This window comes from Vipera ursinii, assembly GCF_947247035.1.
Source record: "Vipera ursinii genome assembly, chromosome: 1".
NCBI classification, from domain to species: Eukaryota; Metazoa; Chordata; class Lepidosauria; order Squamata; family Viperidae; genus Vipera; species Vipera ursinii.
In genome coordinates this window covers 153,136,106-153,161,412 of record NC_139512.1, presented here as the reverse complement: position 1 = coordinate 153,161,412, position 25,307 = coordinate 153,136,106, and the positions used below count along the sequence as shown (strand labels likewise).

The window sequence follows — 25,307 nt, the reverse complement described above, 5'->3', positions numbered from 1 at the left end:
TTAACTGAAACTTTTGATTGTGGCTGGGAAACTTCTGCCTATTCAAAAATGTTTTCACAAGTTCTTTGTCCCTGCCAAATACAATTAAAGAAAAACTATGTTTGCAAATGTCATTTTAGAGATACATGTGATGCTTAATACATTTAAAATGACAAAAGTAAATGATATGGGGTGATATCAATAATAAGCAAGAAAAGCATCAAAAGCAATCACTCATTGAATTTATTTCCACCTACTATTTAGTATTGTATAGTGCCCTTGCTATACAATGACATATTTTGTCAACAATTGGTGTAAAAATACAGTAGCATGATAAAGTGCTAAAGTAGGCAGAGGTTGCCAACAAGTATGATCATTATATGAGTATTTAGCTTTGTTACTCTTCATGAATATCTCGTAGTTTACTCTAAATATGTAGCTGTTGCTGACCAGGAATTCTAGTACTGTGAAGGCTACTTATTATTATTCTTTTCACCATAATCTTTTTATCACCAGGTAAAGACTAATTTCAGATAGCTTTGAAATTACGAACTAATGTATTTTTCAGATTAAGCAAATACCCTGGTCCACTATTAGAGATTTTGGCCACTGCATCAGGTGCCTGTGTATGCTTTACAAAACATATATAATGCAAAATCTCTTTCTGTAATACATACACTAAGACAGCTGTGTTTGAAATTAATGAGCTCCCAAAGGTGCTTTTTCATGAGGCAACTGGACTTTCTTGTTTTTCTTTGAAGACGTTTAGCTTCACATCAAAGAAGCTTTTTCAGCTCTCATTGGGTGGTGAGGAATGGAAGGATTTATATTCCTTGCAGATAGCTGGTCATTTGCATTCTTTTAGAGAGTCATTGAGGCCCCTTGGAGGTTTATCTGTGTCCTCAGGGTTACCTGAGAAGTACAAATGGGTGTGGTGCCTTCTTGGAACTGCTGAAAAGGGTAGAGTCTGTCAAATGAAGGCAAATATACATGTCCCAAAATAACATTGCAGGATCCAATCTGGGTCTCTCACTGGGACCAGAGATTTAGTCTTCCGAGCTGTCAGACTTTTGCTGGAGCCCATCCTCAGTCTGTGGGGTCGGTGTTCTTGAAGACCAATCATGGCATGTTCTGGCAAACAGGCCTCTTGGTATCTCAGCATGAACAGAGTGTTAGTTATTTAGGACTAAAATGTTCATTGATCTCAGTGAGATTTAAAGTGCAGCTGAAGCCAGTCTTGTGCATTCGTGCACAATCAGGAACATAATGGAAAACAAATGGTTCAGTTTAGAATTAAAATGTCACTTTGAAAATATTTTTAAAGTGCAAATAACAAGAATACTCGATGCAATTCTTTTTCATAGCCAATGCCCAGAAGGATATATGTGTATAAAAGCTGGTAGAAACCCCAACTACGGCTACACAAGCTTTGACACCTTCAGCTGGGCCTTCTTATCACTCTTTCGGCTGATGACTCAGGACTTCTGGGAAAATCTTTACCAACTGGTGAGAACAGTCATGAGGCAAGGTTAATATGTATGATATTGGAACAAAAACATCAGCTTTGCTGCTGATTTATTTTAGTGTAACTAACTTTTCAACAAAGAATTGCTACTTATTGTGCCTATTTGGTACGTCACTGTAGTTTTCTGATTGCAATCATAAAGTAATAATGATTTTTTAATAACTAAAACTGATTTTTTACAATCACGTAGATGAGTTCTTTTTTGTGTGTTTGTTTTTCTTTCTTCAACTCACTTTCCCAGACTCTACGTGCTGCTGGCAAAACATACATGATCTTTTTTGTCCTGGTGATTTTCTTGGGTTCTTTCTACCTGATCAACTTGATCCTGGCTGTTGTTGCCATGGCCTATGAAGAGCAGAATCAAGCCACCATGGAAGAAGCTGAGCAGAAAGAGGCAGAGTTCCAGCAGATGCTGGAACAGCTGAAAAAACAGCAAGAAGAGGCTCAGGTAGCTTGCTTTTAGAAGATGTCATTTTGAAACTGCTGAAATGCAGGGGATGCATTAAATGCATCTTCCCAAATTTTTATCCAAGTGCATCCCAATTGATAATGGGCAAAATATAGGATGCATATCAGAATGGGAGGTTGCTGGCTACCAGACCCTGGAAGAGATGGAGCCACACTGATTTCATATGCTCCCTCTTCTTTTGTCATGTGAGTTGTTTATACTAGACCTTTTCTTTCCAGATCTTCTGAACAGATTAAAAAAAAAACCTATTCTTTTATGAGCCGTAAGAAGTGTCTTTGCCATCCATTCAGGAGTATTTTTTTTTAATCCCATTTATATCCCGCCCTTCTCCGAAGACTCAGGGCGGCTTACAATTTAAAGCACAAATCAATGTGCTTAGCAATAGCCTTCATTCTATGTATATGCCTGCTTATTATTAGGGCTTTCGCCCCCCCCAGCGGCATTATTACAAAGTCAGCTTATTGCCCCCAACAATCTGGGTCCTCATTTTACCTACCTCAGAAGGATGGAAGGCTGAGTCAGCCTTGAGCCTGGTGGGATGCGAACCTGCAGTATAGGGCCAACCCAGTGACATAATACCTCATCTCTGCATTCTCATGCCTTTGCCATTACGCACTATCAGGAACATGCTAAACAATACTGCCTGAAGCTGGACCCGTATCAATTGATAATGACAGTGTCGCAATACAAGGGGAGGATCATCTTGGTCATCTTGTAGATTGTTGAATCTATACTCCCATCCATTTGGAATCCCTCTTTATGGCTTCCCACTTGAGACTAAAACAGTGCCTCCTATTTTTGCTGAACTGATTTTGTAACATTATCCAAGAAATGCCCAAAGCAGTCTATTCTAACAATTAAATTGTTTGGCTGCCGGCGTCAACTTCCCTTCGCCCTGTCCGTTCCCACAGAGAGGGACTCCTCAGGGTGCCACCGGTCAGAGAATGTAGATTGGTGGCCCCCAGGGGGAGATCTTTCTCTGTGGGCGCCCCGGAGCTATGGAACCAGTTACCGGTTGAGCTCCGGACGGCGCCGGATCTTCGCTCCTTTCGCCGCGATCTGAAAACATACCTGTTCGAACAAGCCGGCCTGGCCTGAGGGTGGGATTGCTGGGGTTTTTATTACTATTTTATCGGGGGTTTTATTAACGTATTTATTGCTTTTATTTATGGGCATGTATTTAATAACTTTTTAATTTTTGTAACTTCATGTTTTATTCTTGCCCTGTACACCGCCCTGAGTCCCTCGGGAGAAGGGCGGTATAGAAATATTAATAAATTAAATTAAATTAAATTAGACTACAGCACAAGCATTTATTTTTTTAAAAAAAATAAGCCCTATTTTTGTGCTCCATCAGTAGTTCTATTTAGGCATTTGCATGATAATTTTGAACAATGTAAAAAGTGGGAATATTTCCCCGCACTACTCCCATGTCCTACTCACCCCATCCTTGATTTTTCCAGCTTCACACACTCAACTAAGTTCATTAAAGAATACTGAATTCATATATGCCTGATTATGAGTTCAGTTCTGAGTAATCTGCCACCAGGCTTCCAGGTAATAAGTGGAGGTCTACTTGCATTCATGGAGAAAGCAATACTTTTCTTCTCACTTCCCAAATGAATGTGTGGAGGTTGGAGAGAGCTTGTCTTGGACTGGGCAGGAGGTTAATACAACAAATACAGTTTCATCATCTACATTGTCTGAATGTTGTGATTCAGGGTCAGCCTGTGGGTTCGGCAGTTGGGTCGGACGATTCAGAGGAGGAGGAGGGGGGTGTTGGAGAGCCTCCAGAGGATAGCCCTGAGGCTCCGCAGAGCCCTCAGCCAGGCCCCTCCCATCTGGTTACGACGCAGACCCAGCTGTGTGAGCCTGACAGCATGGATGAAGATGACCCACAGCTGGCCCTGTTCAAGGACGCCCGACACAGGAGGCAGTCAATCAGGAGTAAACAGAGGAAGGCAGTGGGGCACCTCGGAAGGAGGCAGAGGGAAGCCACGCCTTGAACTGTTTAAAAGGGGAATGTGTGGGAGGGCTGGTTTGCTGAAGGCAACTGTTTGAATAGCTCCTGTTTCATGGTTCGTGTTTCTGTTTGCTCTGTTTTATGTTAATAAATTTGGCAGGCTTAGTTCCAGCCTCTTGCCATTTTGTAAAGGGGTTGTCCCTGCCTTTTCTGCAGGGCCGATAGTAGGCTGATACAGAACACTGAAGTCCTTAATGACGCAGTTGAACAGGGCTCTTGTAGGGAATAGGGCAAAATTGTGTTCTGTGTACTCTCTATAGCTAAGGGAAGGTAACAGTGGGCTTTTTGTTGATACAGTTTTCATACGTGATTGGAATCCCCGACATGACTGAAGTTCACATTCATGTATGCAGTGGCTACTCTCACCTTCTGCTGCCAGATATGTGGAAAGCAGTTGATATAAACACCATGTTGGCATTCAAGAAAATGTAAAAATACTGCAGTAGGCGAAGCTTCTAAAAAACACTAGAAACGGTAGTTACAAACTTTGACATTAGCTGATTCTTGAACAGCTGGTGGAATGGTCTGCTGTATTACAAAAAACAAAAACAAAAAACAACCCCTATGCAGATGTTTCAAGAGGTGATTGTGGGTTAGCAGCCTCTCTGAGCAAGCTAATTTATGCAGAGAGAGCAATTAGTCCATCTAGCTCAGCATTATTGACAATAAGCTCTCCAGGGTTTCAAGCACGGAGACTTTTCTGCCTGTTTAGAAAGGCAAAGGATCGAACTTGTCACACAAAGCAGATGCTCCGCCAGCCAAGTTTTGACTTTTTAGTCAGAATTTAGATCCTGGAGCAGAGGTCCTAAAGTAAAAAACAACAACAACAACAAATCACTTCCTTAATACAGCCTGATTAAAAACATTAGCTACTGCTCTACTCCCGTATTTGCAGAAAACTGTATTACCTTTGTAGGATCCGATCTGGGTCGGTCACCAGGACCAGAGGTTTAGCCTTCCCAGCTTTCGAACCTGAGCTGGAGCCAACCCTCAGGGGCTCCAGCACAGAAAGAATATGCACTGTCTATGTATACGTTCTAGTAAAGAGAGGTTCCCTGGGGACGGGCTCCAGCACACGTCCGAAAACTTGGAAGACTAAACCTCTGATCCCGGTGACCGACCCAGATTGGATCCTGCAACATTATCCCGGGATTACGTATATTTGCCTTCGTTTGCCTGTGTTCCCTTTCTATTTCATTCCAAAGAAGACCCTTCCATTACTGATGTTAGTATTTAATTGCTTTGTGACTGTGTATCCTTGGCATAATAATGGCATTCTCCACAAGGACGATGAATGTTGTAATCCAAGTAATGCCAATTCCCTGTTACTGTAACACCACAGACAACGGCAGCTGTGGCCGCAGCATCGGTTGCATCAAGAGATTTCAGCGGCGTGGGTGGACTGGGGGAGCTCTTGGAAAGTTCTTCAGAGGCATCTAAATTAAGCTCAAAGAGCGCTAAAGACAGAAGGAACAAAAGGAAAAAAAAGAAGCAGAAGGAGTTATCGGAAGCAGGAGATAAGGAAGAAGTGGAGAGGTTTCCTAAATGTGAATCGGAAGACAGCATCAGAAGGGGAGGTCCCTTGTCCTATGAAAAGAGAACCACAACTCACCAGGTATGCTACAGGGTTCATCTAAAATTATGCAGTAGATTCTAATATGTGTTTCAGCTCCGAAAATCAGAACCTGGTGTATCAGTCCCACATTGATGGAATTTCCTTTTACAAGACCCTCATAAATTCCATCTTTAGGAAAACGTGTGGGTTTTTGTTTTTTTTTAAGATTGGTGAACAGGGCAGGATATGCATACAGATGCTGGAGTTGTTTGTTATAGTTCCCTTTGATTTTTTATAGGGTAAGATAAAGCGGCTGCTGATTATGGATCACAATGGGTATCATCTTTTAAAATTTTTACATTTTTCCATACATAGATATATGTATATGTGTGTGTGTGTGTGTGTCTTGCCAATTTGGTAACCTTATTATGAAGTCACAATTCTTCTGTTTAGTGACAAGGGTCCATTATACAGGTGAAACTCGAAAAATTAGAATATCGTGCAAAAGCTCATTTATTTCAGTAATGCAACTTAAAAGGGGAAACTAATATATGAGATAGGCTCATTACATGCAAAGCAAGATAGTTCAAGCCTTGATTTGTCATAATTGTGATGATTATGGCTTACAGCTCATGAAAACCCCAAATCCACAATTTCAGTAAATTAGAATATTGTGAAAAGGTGCAATATTCTAGGCTCAAAGTGTCCCACTCTAATCAGCTAATTAAGCCATGACACCTGCCAAGGGTTCCTGAGCCTTTAAATGGTCTCTCAGTCTGGTTCAGTAGGAATCACAATCGTGGGGAAGACTGCTGACCTGACAGTTGTGCAGAAAACCATCATTGACACCCTCCATAAGGAGGGAAAGCCTCAAAAGGTAATTGCAAAAGAAGTTGGATGTTCCCAAAATGCTGTATCAAAGCACATTAATAGAAAGTTATGTGGAAGGGAAAAGTGTGGAAGAAAAAGGTGCACAAGCAGCAGGGATGACCGCAGCCTGGAGAGGATTGTCAGGAAAAGGCCATTCAAAAGTGTTGGGGATTTTCACAAGGAGTGGACTGAGGCTGGAGTCAGTGCATCAAGAGCCACCACACACAGACGGATCCTGGACATGGGCTTCAAATGTCGTATTCCTCTTGTCAAGCCGCTCATGAACAACAAACAACATCAGAAGCGTCTTGCCTGGGCTAAAGAAAAACAGACCTGGTCTGTTGCTCAGTGGTCCAAAGTCCTCTTTTCTGATGAGAGCAACTTTTGCATCTCATTTGGAAACCAAGGACCCAGAGTCTGGAGGAAGAATGGAGAGGCACACACTGCGAGATGCTTGAAGTCCAGTGTGAAGTTTCCACAGTCTGTGTTGATTTGGGGAGCCATGTCATCTGCTGGTGTTGGTCCACTGTGCTTCATTAAGTCCAGGGTCAACGCAGCCGTCTACCAGGAGACTTTGGAGCACTTCATGCTTCCTTCCGCAGACGAGCTTTATGGGGATGCTGACTTCATTTTCCAGCAGGACTTGGCACCTGCCCACACTGCCAAAAGCACCAAAACCTGGTTCAATGACCATGGGATTACTGTGCTTGATTGGCCAGCAAACTCGCCTGACCTGAACATCATAGAGAATCTATGGGGCATTGCCAAGAGAAAGATGAGAGACATGAGACCGAACAATGCAGAAGAGCTGAAGGCCGCTATTGAAGCATCCTGGTCTTCCATAACACCTCAGCTGTGCCACAGGCTGATAGCTTCCATGCCACGCCTCATTGAGGCAGTAATTGCTGCAAAAGGGGCCCAAACCAAGTACTGAGTACATATGCATGCTTATACTTTTCAGAGGTCCGATATTGTTCTATGTACACTCCTTGTTTTATTGATTGCATGTAATATTCTAATTTTCTGAGATTGTGGATTTGGGGTTTTCATGAACTGTACACCATAATCCTCACAATTATGACAAATCACGGCTTGAACTATCTTGCTTTGCATGTAATGAGTCTATGTCATATATTAGTTTCCCCTTTTAAGTTGCATTACTGAAATAAATGAACTTTTGCACGATATTCTAATTTTTTGAGTTTCACCTGTAGTTAGTGTTTCTTTTTTTTCCAGATTCCAGGACAACCATAGGGTTACGAGTATGGGATAATATGCCACCAATAGCTACCCTGAAAAGCAAAAGCAACTTCAGTTACAACTTAAGCATTTGTGCTTGTGGGTAAAATATAGAAGCACGATAGTTTATTTGTTCTTTGTTAATATACTTGTATCCCACCATAAGGAGGGAGGCTTATGTTCAAAATGTATTTGTTCAGTAAAGAAATAGAGATAGAGGTGATAGAGAGGAAGAGAGATGATAGAGTTGATGTTGAGATAGAGGCAGAGATCTTGGTGCACCTAGAAATTCCCCTTCTTCTTTTGCTGCATTTGATGCCATCTGGTTTCTTTTCACCTCTCTCATTCTTTGGCTCAGAAAGAGGGGTGTGATGGCTTAGTGGTTAAAGACGCTGAATTTGCCAGTTGACAGCCCGGGTTTGAGACCCGAGCTCCACCCAACGGGGTGAACTCCTGTTACTTGCCCCAGGTTCTGCCCACCTAGCAGCTTGAAAGCATGCAAATGTGAGTAGATAAATAGTTTGAAAACATGCAAATGTGAGTAGTACTTTGGTAGGAAAATAACAGCATTCCGTGTGCCTTTGGCAGTATAGACATTCTGTCCACGTGTCCACAGAAATTGTCTTTAGACAATGCTGGCTCCCTGGGCTAAGAAACGAGAGATGAGTACCTGTGCCCTATAATCAGACTTAATTGACAGGGAAACCTTTATCTTTTTCTCTTTGGCTCAGAAGGACCCTAAAGCTACTTACGATAATTAAAAGCAATAAAATCAAAATGGAGAGTTACACTGTTTATTTACTTTATTTATCATGTGGCAAACTCCTAAGGCCTTCTCATAGTGATGTGTTTTAAGCCAGGAGATCACAAGGATTGTCAGGCTGCTGTCGTGGAAGAATTAGCCAACTCTGTGTCGCTGCCCAGGGGACGTCTGAGTTTAGAGATTCCTACACTAGTCAGGGAGGCTTCTTCCTTGTCCTCCATAGTATACTGTAAAAAGAAGAAACAATTAAAATTATCACTATTTACGCTAAGGGTACAGAACTGACTCCAGACTAAAAGCCGCACAACAATGAATTTAATTAACACCCAATGAAGTCTCCCTTGAATCAAGTAACTATATGGACCCTCCCATGCCATTACCTTAGCAACAATATACAAGTTGTTTGCTTATAGCAATAGCAATAGCACTTAGATTTATGTATCGCCTCACAGTGCTTTACAGCCATTTCTGAGCTGTTTATAGAATCAGCTTATTGCCCCCAACCATCTGGGATCCTCATTTTACTGACCTCGGAGGGATGGAAGGCAGAGTCAATCTTGAGCTGGTCAGAATCAAACTGCTGGCAGTGAGCAGTGAGTTAGCCCGCAATATGGCATTCTAACTTCTGTGCCACCACGGCTCCACTAAATAGTTTAAAAAAAGAGATCTGCATGCCCATTGAATGGCAGCAAAGATTTTTTTTCCTGTTTTTTTTAATGTCATCTAGTGCAGAGGTCTCCAACCTTTTGGGCACCAGGGACCGGTTACATGGAGAGAGGTTTTTCTGCGGACTGGAGTGGGCGTGGTTTTGTGTGCTGCCTGCATCCCACGGATGGGACTTTGCTTGTTTGTGCGGCCCAGTTGTTGCTGGCATGCCGCGGGCTAGTATCAGTCCCTGGACTGGAGGTTGGGGACCCCTAATCTCATATGAGCTAGAGTGCGATAGACTTAATAGTTTATTGTTGTTAGCATATGGTTGTTTATGATTGTTTTTTGTCTTTTTACCTTGTACTTAGCTCTGGGAAGTCGGGAGGGGGGTGGGGGGGGAGGGATAGGGAAGGTTAGGTAGGGGTGGAGGGAGGGAGGGGGGAGGGATTGTTAAAGATAAAATGTATTGTAAAACTTTTCAATAAAAAATAGTTTAAAAAAAAGGGAGTGGGGAAGTACATTACAAGTAAAAATTCAGTAGACAAAGTCTTGGTTAGAAAGTTACTTTATTTCAGTCTTGGACTGAAGAAGATCTCATACTAGCAGAAGAGAAATAATTACAGACATAAGAACAAAATGCATTATGAATGTAAAAATATTATTTATATATTCATTTATTTATTTAGTGCTTTCAAGTCAGTTTTTGATTCCTGGTGACTTCCTTGGACTAGTTCCTGCAGTTTTCTTGACAAGGTTTTTCAGAAGTGGTTTTATCTTTGCCTGCTTTCTAGGGCTGAAAGGATGCGACTAGCCCAGGGGTAGGCAACCTTGGCTCTTTTATGACTCGTGGACTTCAACTCCCAGAATTCCTGAGCCAGCCATGCTGAGGAGAAAGGGAGAGGTTTCCATGCTGAGCCATGGTGGCTCAGGAATTCTGGGAGTTGAAGTCCACGAGTCATAAAAGAGCCAAGGTTGCCTACCCCTGGTCTAGCCCAAGATTACCCAGTTGGCCTTGCGTCTAAGGGGAAACTAGAATGCCTGGTCTCCCAGTTTCTAGCTTGATGCCTTAACCACGACACCAAACTGGCTCTAAAATCTGAAGTGCAACAACAGAATTGCATTTAAACTTATGACTCAACCTTTATATCACCTATTCTGTTATTTGTTTCTTAATAATTCAGTTCCAAGAAACAGATTTTGCTACCTTATAAGTGATGGCTAGATATGAATGAGATAAAAGAGTCCATTACAATGTGTCTGATCTACCTACATAGTTTGGTAAAAGAGATGTTATTGGCAATCCTTATAAAAGGAACAATATGATAGAGCATGTGTCACTGATTCAACCAGACCAGGACAGATAAGTACATAATCATTCAAAATGTGGGGCACTTGTATAAAAATACACAGTGGCCTCTTCAGGAGAAGTCTTAGAAAGGGAAGGAAAGATCGCTTTATTTCAAGAGACAGTTTACCTGCCTGGAATGATGTTGATTATATAAAGTTGGGATGGGATAACTTTCTGGCCAGTATTATAGCTTTAGCCAAATATATGAGTTTATCTTGCCAAACAGGGCTTCTAGGGAAATAAGAAATAAGGCTTTATTTTGGAATCCAAAAACTTGCCCTCAGAAAGTTAGGTTGTATTTTCCCCAAATACAGAAATCTTTATAGGCATAGGCCTGCACACCAAATAAAAGATTTTGCAATATTTACTCTTTGAAACTTCCCAGAAACTGGCCTCCCATTTGAATTTAGAAAAAAATCTTAAAAGAGTATCAGATCATGGCCTCTGTGGGATTTGGGCTTCTCATGACCTTGTGTGTCATGAAATACTTGTAGTGTCTAACTTGCTTTACCGTGTGGCCTCCAATCTGCCATTTGTGTTTGATCCTCTTTTTTTCCAAAGAACTTTAAAAAACCTTAACTTTAGTTTTTGTGTTATCTTATTATGTTAAGACTTCCTTATTGTGAAGGGCTGTGACGCTTTCATATCCTACCACCAAGGAAAGGAAAGAATGGTATTGCCTACCTAAAGTAAAGCAGGAATAAGATCAAGTGAAGTACTAATACCCCTTTACAATGCTTTGGTAAGGCCACACCTGGAATACTGCATCCAGTTTTGGTCAACACGATGTAAAAAAGATGTCGAGACTCTAGAAAGGGTACAGAGAAGAGCAACAAAGATGATTGGGGGACTGGAGGCTAAAACATATAGGGAACGGTTGCTGGAATTGGGTTTGTGTAGTATAACGAAGAGAAGGGCGAGGGGTGACATGATAGCAGTGATCCAATATCTCAGGGGCTGCCACAAAGAAGAGGGAGTCAAGCTATTCTCCAAAGCACCTGAAAGCAGGACAAGAAGCAACAGATGGAAACAAGTCAAGGAGAGAAGCAACCTAGAACTAAGGAGAAACTTCCTGACAGAACAATTAACCAGTGGAACAACCTGCCTCCAGAAGTGGTGAATGCTCCAACTCTAGAAGTTTTTAAGAAGAGACTGGACAGCCATTTGCCTGAAATGGTATAGGGTTTCCTGCCTGAGCAGGGGGTTGGACTAGATGACCTCCAAGGTCCCTTCCAACTATTACTACTACTACTTCTTCTTCTTCTTCTTCTTCTTCTTCTTCTTCTTCTTCTTCTTCTTCTTCTTCTTCTTCTTCTTCTTCCTCTTCTTCTTCTTCTTCTTCTTCTTCTTCTTCTTCTTCTTATTATTATTATTATTATTATTATTATTATTATTATTATTATTATTATTATTATTATTATTATTGTTTTCAAGTACCCGGTTTACAGAATTTAAGTAAATACTGCATGCAAAGAGGGCCAAAGACTGTTTCTTCCCTACTTACTTACATACTTATTTATTTATTTATTTATTTATTTATTTATTTATTTATTTATTTATTAATTATCAAACTTGTATTCCTCCCATCTCATCCAAGGTAACTCTGGGCGGCTTATGGACTTTAAATAAAGTAGAGTATAAAACATCAAGACAATAAATAGAGATCATATTGACAAATATTTCGTATTACACTAAGTGTATTTGGGCATTGCAATGGATTCTCTAAAGTCTAAGACAGACATGTCAAACACAAGGCCCGTGGGCCGGATCCGGCCGGCGAAGTGGTTTCATGTGGCCCATGAAGCCATCCTGGAAACAGTGAGGGAACGGCCTCCTCTGCCTTGGCCCTGGCCCAGAGACCCTCCTTCTGCCAGAGACCCTCAGATCTGTCCCACTCCTGCTCAGGCCCCCATAGGCACCCTTGATGCGAACGATGTAGGGCTGTCCATGCCCACCCAGTAGGCCATACGCACTCTAGCCACGCCCACCCAGTAGGCCACGCCCACCCTGGCCATACCCACCCGGCCCCCTGAGGGCAACCGCAATGCTGATGCGGCCCTCAGTGAAATTGAGTTTGGCACCCCTGGTCTAAGAGATGGTTGTCTGATAAATATTTGCCTGAAAAAGTTACTTTTTCTTGTAACTTCAGCAATTATCTCTATCTTTTCCTTAAAAGAGCAGTTAGAGTTTAATATGAGTACTCATATTGATGAGTACTACTGCAATGTCTAAACAAAATCGTTAGTTGCAATGGTCATTGTGAATCTTAAGTTACTGAAAAGAAATTCAAATATAGGAACAATTGTTTATGTGTATGTGGTTTCTTCTGACATTGGTGATGACTTTATTAATTCATGATTGCTACTAATGAAATATGCAGGGAAGGAGCAAAAGTTCCCATTAAGGATTTCTTGTACTGCAATTAAATAAAAGGATAAGCAAGCAGAAAGAAATTGATTTTGTTCGTGCTCTCTATTTCAAAATCATCACTTCAGTCTCCTGTGGCTGCTGAAAGCATTCATTGATGAAGCAGCGTGATTAATAAATGGTGGATTAATTGCAGTGGCTTAGTTAAATAGATCTAGCCACTGAGTTTCACCAGTAACTGTACAGTATGTAACAGCTGACCGGTCAATGTGTCCTTTTTTGTCTTTGGAAGACATTTCCTTTGAAGTGTTCCACTCAAGGAAGCAGAGGATGAATAGAAGAATATATGACCCATTGTTCTCAGGTGGTCTCGTAGAACAGGTCCGAGCTAGATATCTTAATTTGCAAGAATGCATGTCAAAGATGAGATTGTAGAATAACGGCATTTATTTCTTTCATTTATAAGTTCTTTGCTTTCCTGAAAGACACTGTCAGGGAAGCCACCCGTCTACAGAGAGTTCCCAACAATAACTGGTTTGCTTTTGTTCTTTCTTTCTTTTTCTTTTTTTTGCCTCTCTCACAGTCTTTGCTGAGCTTTCGTGGCTCCCTGTTTTCCCCACGACGCAGTAGCAAAACAAGCATTTTCAGCTTCCGAGGGAGAGCAAAGGATATTGGGTCAGAGAATGACTTTGCTGACGACGAGCACAGCACTCTGGAAGACAACGAGAGCCGGAGAGAGTCTCTCTTTGTTCCAAACAGACAAACAAGTGAGCGTCGCAACAGCACTGCCAGTCAAATCAGCCTGTCATCAAAGATGGTGCCGGTGCTTCCTGCAAATGGGAAGATGCACAGCACAGTGGATTGCAATGGTGTTGTTTCCTTAATGGGAGGACCTCCTGCATTCCCTTCACCTACTGGACAATTTTTACCAGAGGTGATTAAGCCACATTTGTTGCATTTGACCTTGCCTGAAATACTTACTTGCTATATTTCTGGACTGTCCATCCTTTCATCTTGAGATACTTGCGTCTACATTGCCTGAGGGTGTGTCTGATTGACTCATCCCTTCTTCAGAACTCTAAGCAATGAAAATGCTCTTTGAGAGTTGGGAAATCTCAAGAAAAAGGGACAGAGGGATGGAGAATTAATAAGAAATTAAGCTTGGGTGAGCAGGAACTCTGCTTGTGCCGTCACTTCATCTGATTTTTCTGTTTCCTATCCTTGCAGAAGAGATAGATGTGATGATATATATTTGACTGCCTCAGAGTAACTTTTGTGTGCTCTTTCACTAAAACCTGCAACATACTGTCATAAAAGTTTAATTCTTTTGTGACATTTTCGGATTATAGTGAAGAGATTTACACTTAAAGCTTTAGACTGATAATAGAACAGAACAGAACAGAATAGAATAGAATAGAGCTGGACCTTGGAGGTCTTCTAGCCCCCCGCTCAAGCAGGAGAACCTATACCATTTCAGACAAGTGACTGTCCAGTCTCTTCCTAAAAACCTCCAGTGATGGAGCACCCACGATTTCTGGAGGCAAGCTGTTCCACTGCTTAATTGTCCTCACTGTTAGGAAGTTTCTCCTTAATTCCAGGTTGCTTTTCTCTTTGATCAGTTTCCAAACATTGTTTCTTGTCCTGCCTTCTGGTGCTTTGGACAATAGTTTGACGCCCTCTTCTTTGTGGCAGCCCCTCAAATACTGGAATACTGTTATCATGTCACCCCTGTTTCTTCTTTTCTTTAGACTAGCCAAACCCAAGTCCTGCAGCCATTCTTCATATGTATTAGTCACCAGGCCTTTGATCATCTTAGTTGCTCTTCTCTGAACTTAGTCTGAAACCATTTTGGGAAACAGAAAAAGATTCTTAGATCAACTGTGAGGAAACATCTCACTTCCATTATCACATAATAAATGATAGGTCTAATAGCATTAACTGGCACACAGAGATGAGATCTGGAAAGTTTTTCCCCCCCTAAGGCAGGGGTCTTCAAACTTGGCCCTTTTTTGACTTGTGGACTTCAACTCCCAGAATTCCTCAGCCAGCGTGCCTGGCTGAGGAATTCTGGGAGTTGAAGTCCACAAGTCATAAAAGGGCCAAGTTTGAAGACCCCTGCCCTAAGGTTACATAAGTACCAAGGATGGTCCAACAACACTCAATCTGTCTTTCACTCCTGCAACACATTAAAATGAAAATATTTTTTATTTTTAGGGTATAACAACTGAAACAGAAATAAGAAAAAGAAGATTAAGCTCTTATCAGATTTCTATGGAACTGATGGAAGAATCTGCAGCAAGGCAGAGAGCCATGAGTATAGCCAGCATCCTTACAAATACTATGGAAGGTATGGTGGGATGTGAAGCCATTGTTTTAACGTGAAGTGATATCACTCTGATTTCATTCTCTCAAATGGAAGCAGTTTTACTTACTGAAATCCTAGTAGGCATATATTTAATAGTTCCAGGATTCCAGTACTTTTTTTTTCTTTTTGTGGGAATGATGGTAGCAGAGCAAGTGGAATGTAGGGATGGTTAAGAGTTGCTGGCTTCCAACATTCTGTGCCACACTATGGTGGGACAACTTCGTTCAGTAGTGAATGAGGACTAGATCAAAATGCTAATGTTTCAGATTAACAGAGAAAGATAGAATTCATGAAAAGATCAGCCTGAATAGTTAAAGATCAGCTACTGTACATAGAATCAAGTGATTATTTTAAAAATAGCATATTCAAACAATTTAAAATATGACTCTGACTTCAAAAAGTAATATATTTGCAACTCTTTTGTTGTAGTAATTTTATTGCTGTATTTTATTACTGTTCTTAGCCACATAGAATTGTATGTAACAAGATACATGTAAATTTAATAAATTAATTCAAAGAGCAGGCCAGATAAAGCAATGAAGGGCAGTCCACGATCCAGGTGTGCTAGTTTTTCTACCTTCACTGAAAAATTGAAGTCTTCCTTCATTTTCCCCTAATGTTTACTGGTTTAACTGCAGCAAACTCTTATGGTGAATAAGACTTAATTGCAGCTAAGACAATAAGTAGTAAGAGTCTATTTGTTTCAGTTAAAATGTCCTGTGTCAGAATTAATTCTGAAGACTGTATGAAAACATGTTTAGTTATAAAGGTACATATTTCCGTGGAATCCTCTTCTTTTGCTAGATGTTTCTATCGGCTCTGTAAATAAATTAGTAAGCAATAGTAATAAACATATTTATTTATTTATTTATTTATTGATGGGATTTATATCCCGCCCTATCTCCTGAAGGACTCAGGACGGCTCACAATAAAACATATAATAAGTACATAAATCAAGATAAAATGAAAATTGAGAACATCAGTGCAATAAAAAATTAGAGAATTTTAAAATGAATTAAAAATACTAAATATAAATTAATTAAAATGCCTGTCAGTCTAGGTCAGCTTGGTGGAACAGGTGTGTTTTGAGGCCGCGGCGAAAGGATTGGAGGTTTTGGGCTATCCGAAGCTCAGGGGGGAGCTGATTCCATAGGGTTGGTGCTCCCACAGAGAAGGCCCTCCCCCTGGGGGTCGCCAGCCGACATTGCCTAGCTGACGGTACCCTGAGGAGGCCTTCTCTGTGTGAGCGTACTGGACGATGGGAATTTGTTCCTGGCAGCAGATGGTCCTGCAAGTATCCCGGACCTAAGCCATGTAGGGCTTTAAAGGTAAGTACCAGCACCTTAAATCTCACCCGGAGGGCAACTGGTAGCCAATGCAGCTCACGCAGGAGGGGTGTAATATGGGAGTATCGGGAAGCTCCCATCACAACCCGTGCAGCTGCATTCTGCACCAGCTGAAGCCTCCGGGTGGTCTTCAAGGGCAGCCCCATGTAGAGAGCATTACAGTAATCAATACGGGAGGTAACGAGTGCGTGGGTGACTGTACGTAGGGCATCTCGGTCCAAAAAGGGGCGCAATTGGTATATACATAAGGAAATTTCCCATGCATTCTTAATTTTATGTAGTTTATCAGAATACTGCAGAATATGGAATACATTAAATTGAAAAAGCTAATACATATCTTTCATCAATCTCCAGAACTTGAAGAATCCCGGCAGAAGTGTCCACCATGCTGGTATAGATTTGCAAATGTTTTCTTGATTTGGGATTGCTGGAGCCCTTGGTTAAAAGTAAAGCACATTGTGAATTTGATAGTGATGGATCCATTTGTCGATCTTGCTATTACTATTTGCATAGTTTTGAATACACTGTTTATGGCCATGGAACATTACCCAATGACTTCTGATTTCTACCAAGTACTTTCAGTGGGAAACCTGGTATGTATTTGACAAACAGGATTTAAAAACTCTATATCTCATATGTGTGTCCAGCATCTTTCTGTAGGAATTGTTAAGTGTGCAGTACAGGATTTTAAATTATTAAGAATAAGTATTGAACCCAATGCAAAAAAAAAATCATCAGTAAAGTATTGAGGTATCCATTTAATAATAAACAAAGAGCCAGGAAAATTTCCTCCAAAGTTAAATAATTGGATATTAAGCTTATTCCTTTTTCTATTAAGTATTAATTTATATTATAGCTCCACAATGGCTTTGGCCCTGTTTCAGAACTGCTGGTTTCATTTGTGAAAAGGGAAATGTTTCTTGCTGTATTTCTGAAACTCACAGGGAAAAGAAGCTATTGTATGGGAAGAAAAATGCAGTGGCTGCCTCTTAAATTGGATCTGAAAAACATGCTCTTTATTTATTTATTTATTTTGATTGATTTAATTGAGTATGTGCCATCATGTCATTCTCCACTCTTAGCAACCACATAGATAGATTTTTTTCCTCCATGACGACCTGTCCCTAAAATGGTCTTTCAGGTATTTCTACGGTGTACTCATTCCCATGATAACTGAGTCCACCCATTTGCTGCTGCTTCTCTTCTCTTCTTTTCTTTTCTTCCACATTTCCCAGCATTCGACCCCTCTCTAGCTCTCAGAGCAATAGCGTTAGCATTTAGGCTTATATACTGCCCCAGAACGCTTTACAGCACTCTCTGGGCAGTTTACAATGTAAGCATTATTTGCGTATTGTTCCCAACAATCTGGGTCCTCGTTTCGCCAACCTTGGAAGGATGGAAGGCTGAGTTGATTTGAGGCCCTGTCAAGATCCAACTCCAGGCTGTGGGCAGAGTTTGCCTGCACTACTACACTTTAACCACAGCACCACCAGGGCTCCTCATATAATGTGTGCAAAATAAGCTAATTTCAGCCTGGTCATTTATACCCTGAGGGAAAACTCTTTAAGTTGATTCGTTCGCTCCATTTCTTTATTTCCTTGGTACGCTCACGGGTCATCTCCAACTCCAAAGTTCAAAAGCATCAATATGTTCCCTATCCTTCTTCAAACTCCAAGTTTCAGGTCCATAGAGTGTTACAGAGAATACTTGTATATATATAAAAGAGTCACCTTTAGTGAGATAGGCAGTTATATAAATGCGGTTAGTAAACAAAAAATAATGATATGTGGGAAAGACCTTGGGAGATGAGGTGAAGAGATGCTGCCTAGTGAATGGTCAAACAAGGGCAGCGGTGGGATTCAAATATGTGAACAACTGTTTCTCTGTGTGGATGCTGGTTCCAGAAGTCTGTTCTGGGCCTGGGCAACAAAAAGTTAGCTACTGACTCTGCCAAAGTGGTGTGAACTGGCTGAATCCCACCAATGGATAAGGGACAGTGTAGCCCACAACTGCATAGTAGTTGGAGTAAGAGGCTCAGAAGTTCTTGATCTGTAAAGGTGGGAACAGGAGAATTTTACTTTCAGGCTTGCAAGATTTTATTATCTCTACAATTAAATATAATTAATTTATCTGGTCATGTTTTCTGTCTGGTCTGCCTGGTAAGGCTGACAATGTACTGTTCTGTTCTTTGTAGGTATAGACTGTTAGCCAAATATGGTTTCTGAGGCCTCAGCATGCATACTTTCCAATGAAACAGACCAAAACAGGAATTTCATTTTATTACAATTTATTTTGAATGTTCTGACTAAAAAGGATTCCTCTCATTCAAAGAGGGAACCTTGAGACCCAGCTTTCAGTCCCTTTTATAATTAATACATCAAAGGAAACGACAAGAGAAAAGTTGATTGGACAGAACGAAAGTAACCCCTCCTTTGCACAGAAAAGCAGTTATATGGAGTTAAAACATATTACATGTGACAAGGCACATACATGTCCATTTAAATGAGGTCTGACAAAAGCAGTGGTGTAAAATTTAAAACGTTCATGAGGGGAAAAAAAGTCCTAAAGCTTTTGGAGTTCACAAAGAGACAAACCAGATAACAATTAGTGCTAATAAGCTTTCTCTTATCAGACATCCCATCCTATCTCGATTTGGAGGACAAAGACAGTTTTTTATCTTGAAGTTTAGGAATGTGAGAAGTTATCAATCAAACCACTAACATCTTTTAAAAAGAGAGTCAAATAAGTCAAAATAAAATACAAAATAATTATGTTAGTTAGCAAGTAAAACAATACTACAAAGTCCATGTTGTTGGTATAACAAAGTGCATCCTGTGTGGCCCTCAAGACCCATCATGTAATCTGAATATTTTTATCTAACACCTTCACGGCTGCTTTCCATATGCTGGTCTGTAGCATACTTCTCGATTGCTTGTTCCTTTGGGTGGTTGATCCTAAAAAGCAGAAGGTATCAACTTTTGAATAGATATCATTGTCAGGTCTAAGGCTGGTTATTTCCATTGTGTCATTAGTTTGGTCTTCTCTATTATTTTATTTTTGTCCATTTTTTTCCACTCTGCTCCTTGACTTTTATTACTGGATGTTACAGATCCGATATATTTTCACCTATCCAAATAGTGCAGGTTATTGATGTTCCTTTCTCCAATTTTAAAACCATGGTCATCTTTTCACGATGTTCTTCATTACATTTTGAAAATATTATCTCAAATTTAAATTATACCTCATAAAAATGCAGGATGTTATCCAATGATTGCGAAGAAGGGCGGGGGGATTGAGGAGAGTTTTGCTTATCCTAGGTTCTTCCAGTTGACTGCGGAGGATATGCATTACAGCTAGTCCTCAACTTACAATCTGTCGCTTAGTGGTGGTTCGAAATTACGACCGACCTGAAAAATGGGACTTACAACCCAGATCCAAAGTTCTGACAGTTTGCCCCCCCCAGGTCATGTGACCAAACTTTGGGTGATTGAGAACAGAGCTACATTCAAGGGCTTTTGCAGTGTCCCATAGTCACATGACCGCATTTTACAATGGTTTTGCTAAACAACTGGCAGTTGCTTCTGGTTTTCAGGAAAACCACACCGATAGTGAGTCATTGCAACATGATAGCTAAAAAAGTCGTAAAATTGTGTTTTATGACTGTTACAGCTCACAGTCATAATGGGCAGCCTCCATTATGGTCTTAATTCGAGGACTCTCTGTAATGCATTAATAGCAGTATGCCAGTGGAAGCTGAAGAAGCAGTGTAGAACAGTCTTAAGCTAAAGAGTGTCATACTCATCAAGGGGCAAGATTATTACTTGAAATTGTCCTGAAATTGTCTAATGAAATTTCATTGACAGTTTCCCTTTGTAAGGAAGACCAGTGGGAAATGACTACACAAAGCTCTTAAGTAGATGATTCCCTTTACATGAAGTCCACTATTACATTCAATGTGCTTAGTAATGTTGTTTGACAATATTATGCAATCTTAAATATAGCTAAGCTTCTTAATAGAGATCATTTTAAAAAATATTAAGGTTTATCCTATATACAATTCTATAAGCTGATTTAGTGGTACCATCTTTGTTCACTTGTAAAATTCTAATGCTAGAAACTTTCTGAACCGTATTATAATGTCAGAATCACTTAACTTCTTAAACTTATTTGAGAGACTCATATTTCTGAAAGTAGTCTTAAAAATTGTTCAGTGTGATATTTCTACTTTAATATTGGAGAGAAAACAGTACTCAGAAATAACAATTGCATTATGTTAATTTGTTTCATTCACTTTTGAAACTCACAATATGTTTTTTATTAGCAAATGCCACTCTTTTAAAAAAATATTTAATTTAAGCCAGAGATTTGAAAATGTCTACCAAGGTATTAACTTCTATAGACAGAAATCATGTATTCATGCCAAAACTATGTGACAATATGTGGAAGTTGAATCCAGGTAGAAGACATAGAGCTTGATGCCATTTAGGTATCCATATTTGTGATCTATGAAGACTGCAAATATATAGTGTGCCTTTAATGAAAGGGATAGATTTTTCCACAATCATTTTGATGATCTGGAGTACAGGGTGTTGCTCTTTCCTGGATTATGCCCTAGAGCACAGAGAGTTATTCTATAGCTTTTTGCTATAGAATAGACTGTAGGCAAGGCCTAAACCCTATTCTTTCAAACTGTGCCCTTGAAATTCAGGAGCCAAATAGGATTCCCTGCCAAACAATTCCTGTTCTTGATTATTTTCAGTGCAGAAAAAATTTCAGATTTTATTTTCCTGGGCTCCAAGATCACTGCAGATGGGGACTGTAGCCAAGAAATTAAAAGACGCTTGCTCTTGGGGAGGAAAGCCATAGCAAATCTAGACAGCACACTAAAAAGCAGAGACATCACCCTAACAACAAATGTGCGTACAGTCAAGGCTATGGTCTTCCCAGTTGCAATGTATGGCAGTGAAAGTTGGACCATAAGAAAGGCTGAGCGCCAAAGAATTGAGGACTAGCAATATATATTAACATTTCACCTAGCTTAGTAAAAAAACACAATAAAAGATAAATGTTACAAAGATCTGTGTTCAAATACCAATGCCCAGGCCATCTAACCATTGAAACGCAGCATCGCTTATATTAAAAAAAAATACTGGATACTGGACTTGTATAAGCTCTCAGCTTACATCCAGTCACATTCTAATCTATAATTCAACATGGGATCCTGCAGTCAGACTGAGGGGAGGATATTATGACCCATTTATACAGAGAGCCCCGTCAAATGCCATGTGAGGTACAAATCCTATTCAGGATTGTCCATTGCGGGTGTGGTAGTACAAAACCTGTTGAACACCTTTTTGTGGGGTCATTTATATTTCTATGTTTGGGTGTTCAGTGACCCACTTGGCTTTCCATTGGGAATCAATGTTAAAGTTGTTGGGCAGATGTTGTGCCAGTGCCAGTGGGGGTTTCCTGGATTTAAGTCTTCTGGCTGATAAATGAGGTTGGCATGCACTGTATGGAATGAGCTATTGACTATAATAAATACAGTTCCTTTTATTCAAAGAACGTTACGGTGAAGTATGATGATTAACTTCTATAAAACTTAAAGCAAATCACATTAAACCAAGTTCTTTTTTTAAAAAAAAGAAATCAGATAATGAATTTACTTAATCTAATAAATTATTTCATCATCTATTCTAAAATCTGTACAGAAATTTAAATTTTAAAAAAGGATGAAGATATGTTGTGGGAGGGAGTTAACATTTTTAACCCACCCACCTATCTGTAACTCAATGCAGAGAACATAGCTAATACTCTTCCCTCCTCCTGTTTTCCTTACAACAACAACCCTGTGAGGTAGGTTGGGATGAGAGAGTGCAACTGGCCTAAGCTCACCCAACTGGCCTAGAACTCATATCTGCTTATCTGTTTATTTCTCCCCCCTCCCTCCCTCTCTTTCCTTCCATCCATCCTGTTTAGATCTTCAGAGTTCAAGGCAGATTACTGCAAACCTTTAAGAAAGGTTAGATTGGGCCACAGTCATCTTTCTGTGCTTTATTGCTAACAAGGGGTGCAACCTGGGTTTTTCTACCCTACACAATAGTAACACTCTTGGAATGGGAGATACATAGACATACAAGGCTTAAGAAAAGAGTCCTCTATTGAGATTGTTGTGTAGTGAGTTCTTTGGAGGCAGTAAGCGAGACAAGCGATTGCAAACAGGATCGTTGCTTTATTGAGGCAAACAGAAACAGAACTGAATCAGAGGCTTCTGCGCAGCTACTTATATGGTTGGCCACTAGGTGGCAGCCAATAGGTTTAAAGGAACCAATTCCCGCCCCAAATTTTTTATTTTTTATTTATTTATTTTAATCCCATTTATATCCCGCCCTTCTCCGAAGACTCAGGGCAGCTTACAATCTAAAGCACAAATCAAAGTGCTTAGCAATAGCCTTCATTCTATGTATATGCCTGCTTATTAGGGCTTTCGCCCCCCCCCCCCAGCGGCATTATTACAAAGTCAGTTTATTGCCCCCAACAATCTGGGTCCTCATTTTACCTACCTCGGAAGGATGGAAGGCTGAGTCAACCTTGAGCCTGGTGGGATGCGAACCTGCACTAATTGCAGGCAGCTGGTGTTACTTAAGGAGGCATTAGCCCACTGCTCCACCAATCCTCCAATGATCTTCTTGGAGACAGCTTGTCTGGCAAGTCAGAGACCATTACACAGGCATACCAATTGAGCAACCTTAAGCAGCATTCAAAAAACACTTGAAAGTAGTTCAAGTAAATCCCAATACATTACCCGATGAAGTATTAAAAACATACCTATATAATTTGAAAGCATTTAAACTTGTGTATTACTATCTCTGCAATGCTATACCTCTATAGCAAGCTGTATCTGCATTTTCTGTGGGGAAAAATTATAACTCATTGATAGAACAGAGGCTTTCTGTGCCAAAGATTTTGGATTTGATATAGAACATATTTCAGTGGTGGGATTTGGTAGCTAATTTTTTGTTGTCCAGGCCCAGAACGCATTTCCAGAAGCGGCATCCACACAGAGAACCAGTTGTTCACATATTTGAATCCCACCACTGACATATTTCCATACAAGGTCTCAACCCTGAATATGATGGTCAGTTTCAGAATAAAAAGTGATTCTCATGTGTAGGAAATATTTGAATTGAGTACTTGCTTTAATTTCAAAACATCGTAACTCATATTTACTAATGTTTGTATATAGGTTTTCACTGGGATCTTCACTGCAGAAATGATCCTCAAAATAATTGCCATGGATCCTTATTATTATTTCCAAGAAGGCTGGAATATTTTTGATGGCATTATAGTCAGCTTGAGTTTGATGGAGTTGGGTCTTGCAAATGTGGAAGGATTGTCAGTCCTAAGATCCTTCAGACTGGTAAATATATCAAGAAATATAATATTTTTTTACCAAATTCCATGTCTTTATATTCACAAACAATATCACAATATTCATTATGAACTGAAAAATTCTTGAATGTTTTTTTATACTACTGTTTCAAAAATTATTTTGTAAAGCTTACAATGAACTCTCAATGATCAAATGAATTTAAGGATTCTGAAGGAACAGTTTCTAATCTGGGCTAGGTACAATATGCTCCTAGAAACCATGTAGTCATATTCCAGGGACTGAAAAAAACACTTATAATGTCCCTTAAAAACATCAAAAAAGCAGTCTTATAACCCTTAATAATAAAAAGGGAAATCTAAAACAGCCATTATTCAAGCAAAGGGTGTTTTCAAAGTTCATAATTATTAATATTACAGTTTTTGAACTTAGATAATGTTCAGAGTAGCTCAAAACAGTGCCAGAAGAACACAAATATTTTTGAAAAGTAAATTTTAACTTCTATATTTGAAAAAGAAATAAGAAATAGAACAAAATTCTCAATTTATGAACTTTAGATTAATTGATCAGTATCTCCATAAACCTGTTTAAGTACAGTTTATATTACTGTGCAAATGTCCCTCACAAAGTCTGAAAAATCAAAAATAACAGGAGAACTTTGTTCACTATTTAAGGATAAATTAAAATATGTTTCTCAATATTGCTCTCACATTTCAAGCAGCTCTTACTGATCTTTAGCTTATATTTCATCAAATGTATTTTTTATTTATTTATTATTTAAATTTATATACCGCCCTATTCCTGTAGGACTCAGGGCGGTTTACAGGGAGAATTAAAATACATAACATACAAAATTAAAATCAGTTAAAACTATGATTAAATTACAGTCCCTAAAGTTAAGCTAAAACCCAATAAATTAATTAATTAAAACCCCTCAGTCTGGGCCAAACAGCTTGAAGAACCAGGTTTTCAAGTCCCGGCGAAATGAGCGAAGGTCGGGGGCAGTCCTGAGTTCCGTGGGAAGTTGGTTCCATAGGGCCGGCGCGCCCACAGAGAACGCCTTTCCCCTGGGAATAACCCGCCAGCATTCCTTAACCGGCAGTACCCTGAGAAGGCCCTCCCTGTGGGAGCGCACAGGACGATGGGAAGTTGATGCCGGCAGCAGGTGTTCCCTTAGATAATCCGGTCCCAAGCCATTTAGAGCTTTATAGGTGATTACCAGCACCTTGAATCTCACCCGGAGGGCAACCGGAAGCCAATGCAGCTCACGGATTTAAGTAGGTAACGGGCACTTCTAGTAGTGGGAGCTCTGGAGCAATCTGGAGCCTATGGATTGATCTTCTCTACCACTAGTAATGTGATTATCTCCCATTGAGTAATGTACTGTAGTGAAGGAAGATTTTGCTGGAGGTTTTGGTTG

The 25,307-nt window shown here is 40.1% G+C and overlaps 1 protein-coding gene across 1 annotated transcript in view; it reads left to right on the top strand.

Moving 5' to 3' along the window:
• The window catches only part of LOC310642018 (sodium channel protein type 3 subunit alpha-like), a gene marked incomplete at its 3' end in the record, with an annotated part of 69,910 nt that overhangs the window by 9,426 nt on the left and 35,177 nt on the right, over positions 1–25,307 (top strand). Inside the window, 7 exon segments of the mRNA XM_083365395.1 lie at positions 1,344–1,485; positions 1,746–1,952; positions 5,339–5,611; positions 13,370–13,720; positions 15,001–15,133; positions 16,852–17,090; positions 23,744–23,917. Of these exon segments, the coding sequence (XP_083221521.1) occupies positions 1,344–1,485; positions 1,746–1,952; positions 5,339–5,611; positions 13,370–13,720; positions 15,001–15,133; positions 16,852–17,090; positions 23,744–23,917 (1,519 nt within the window).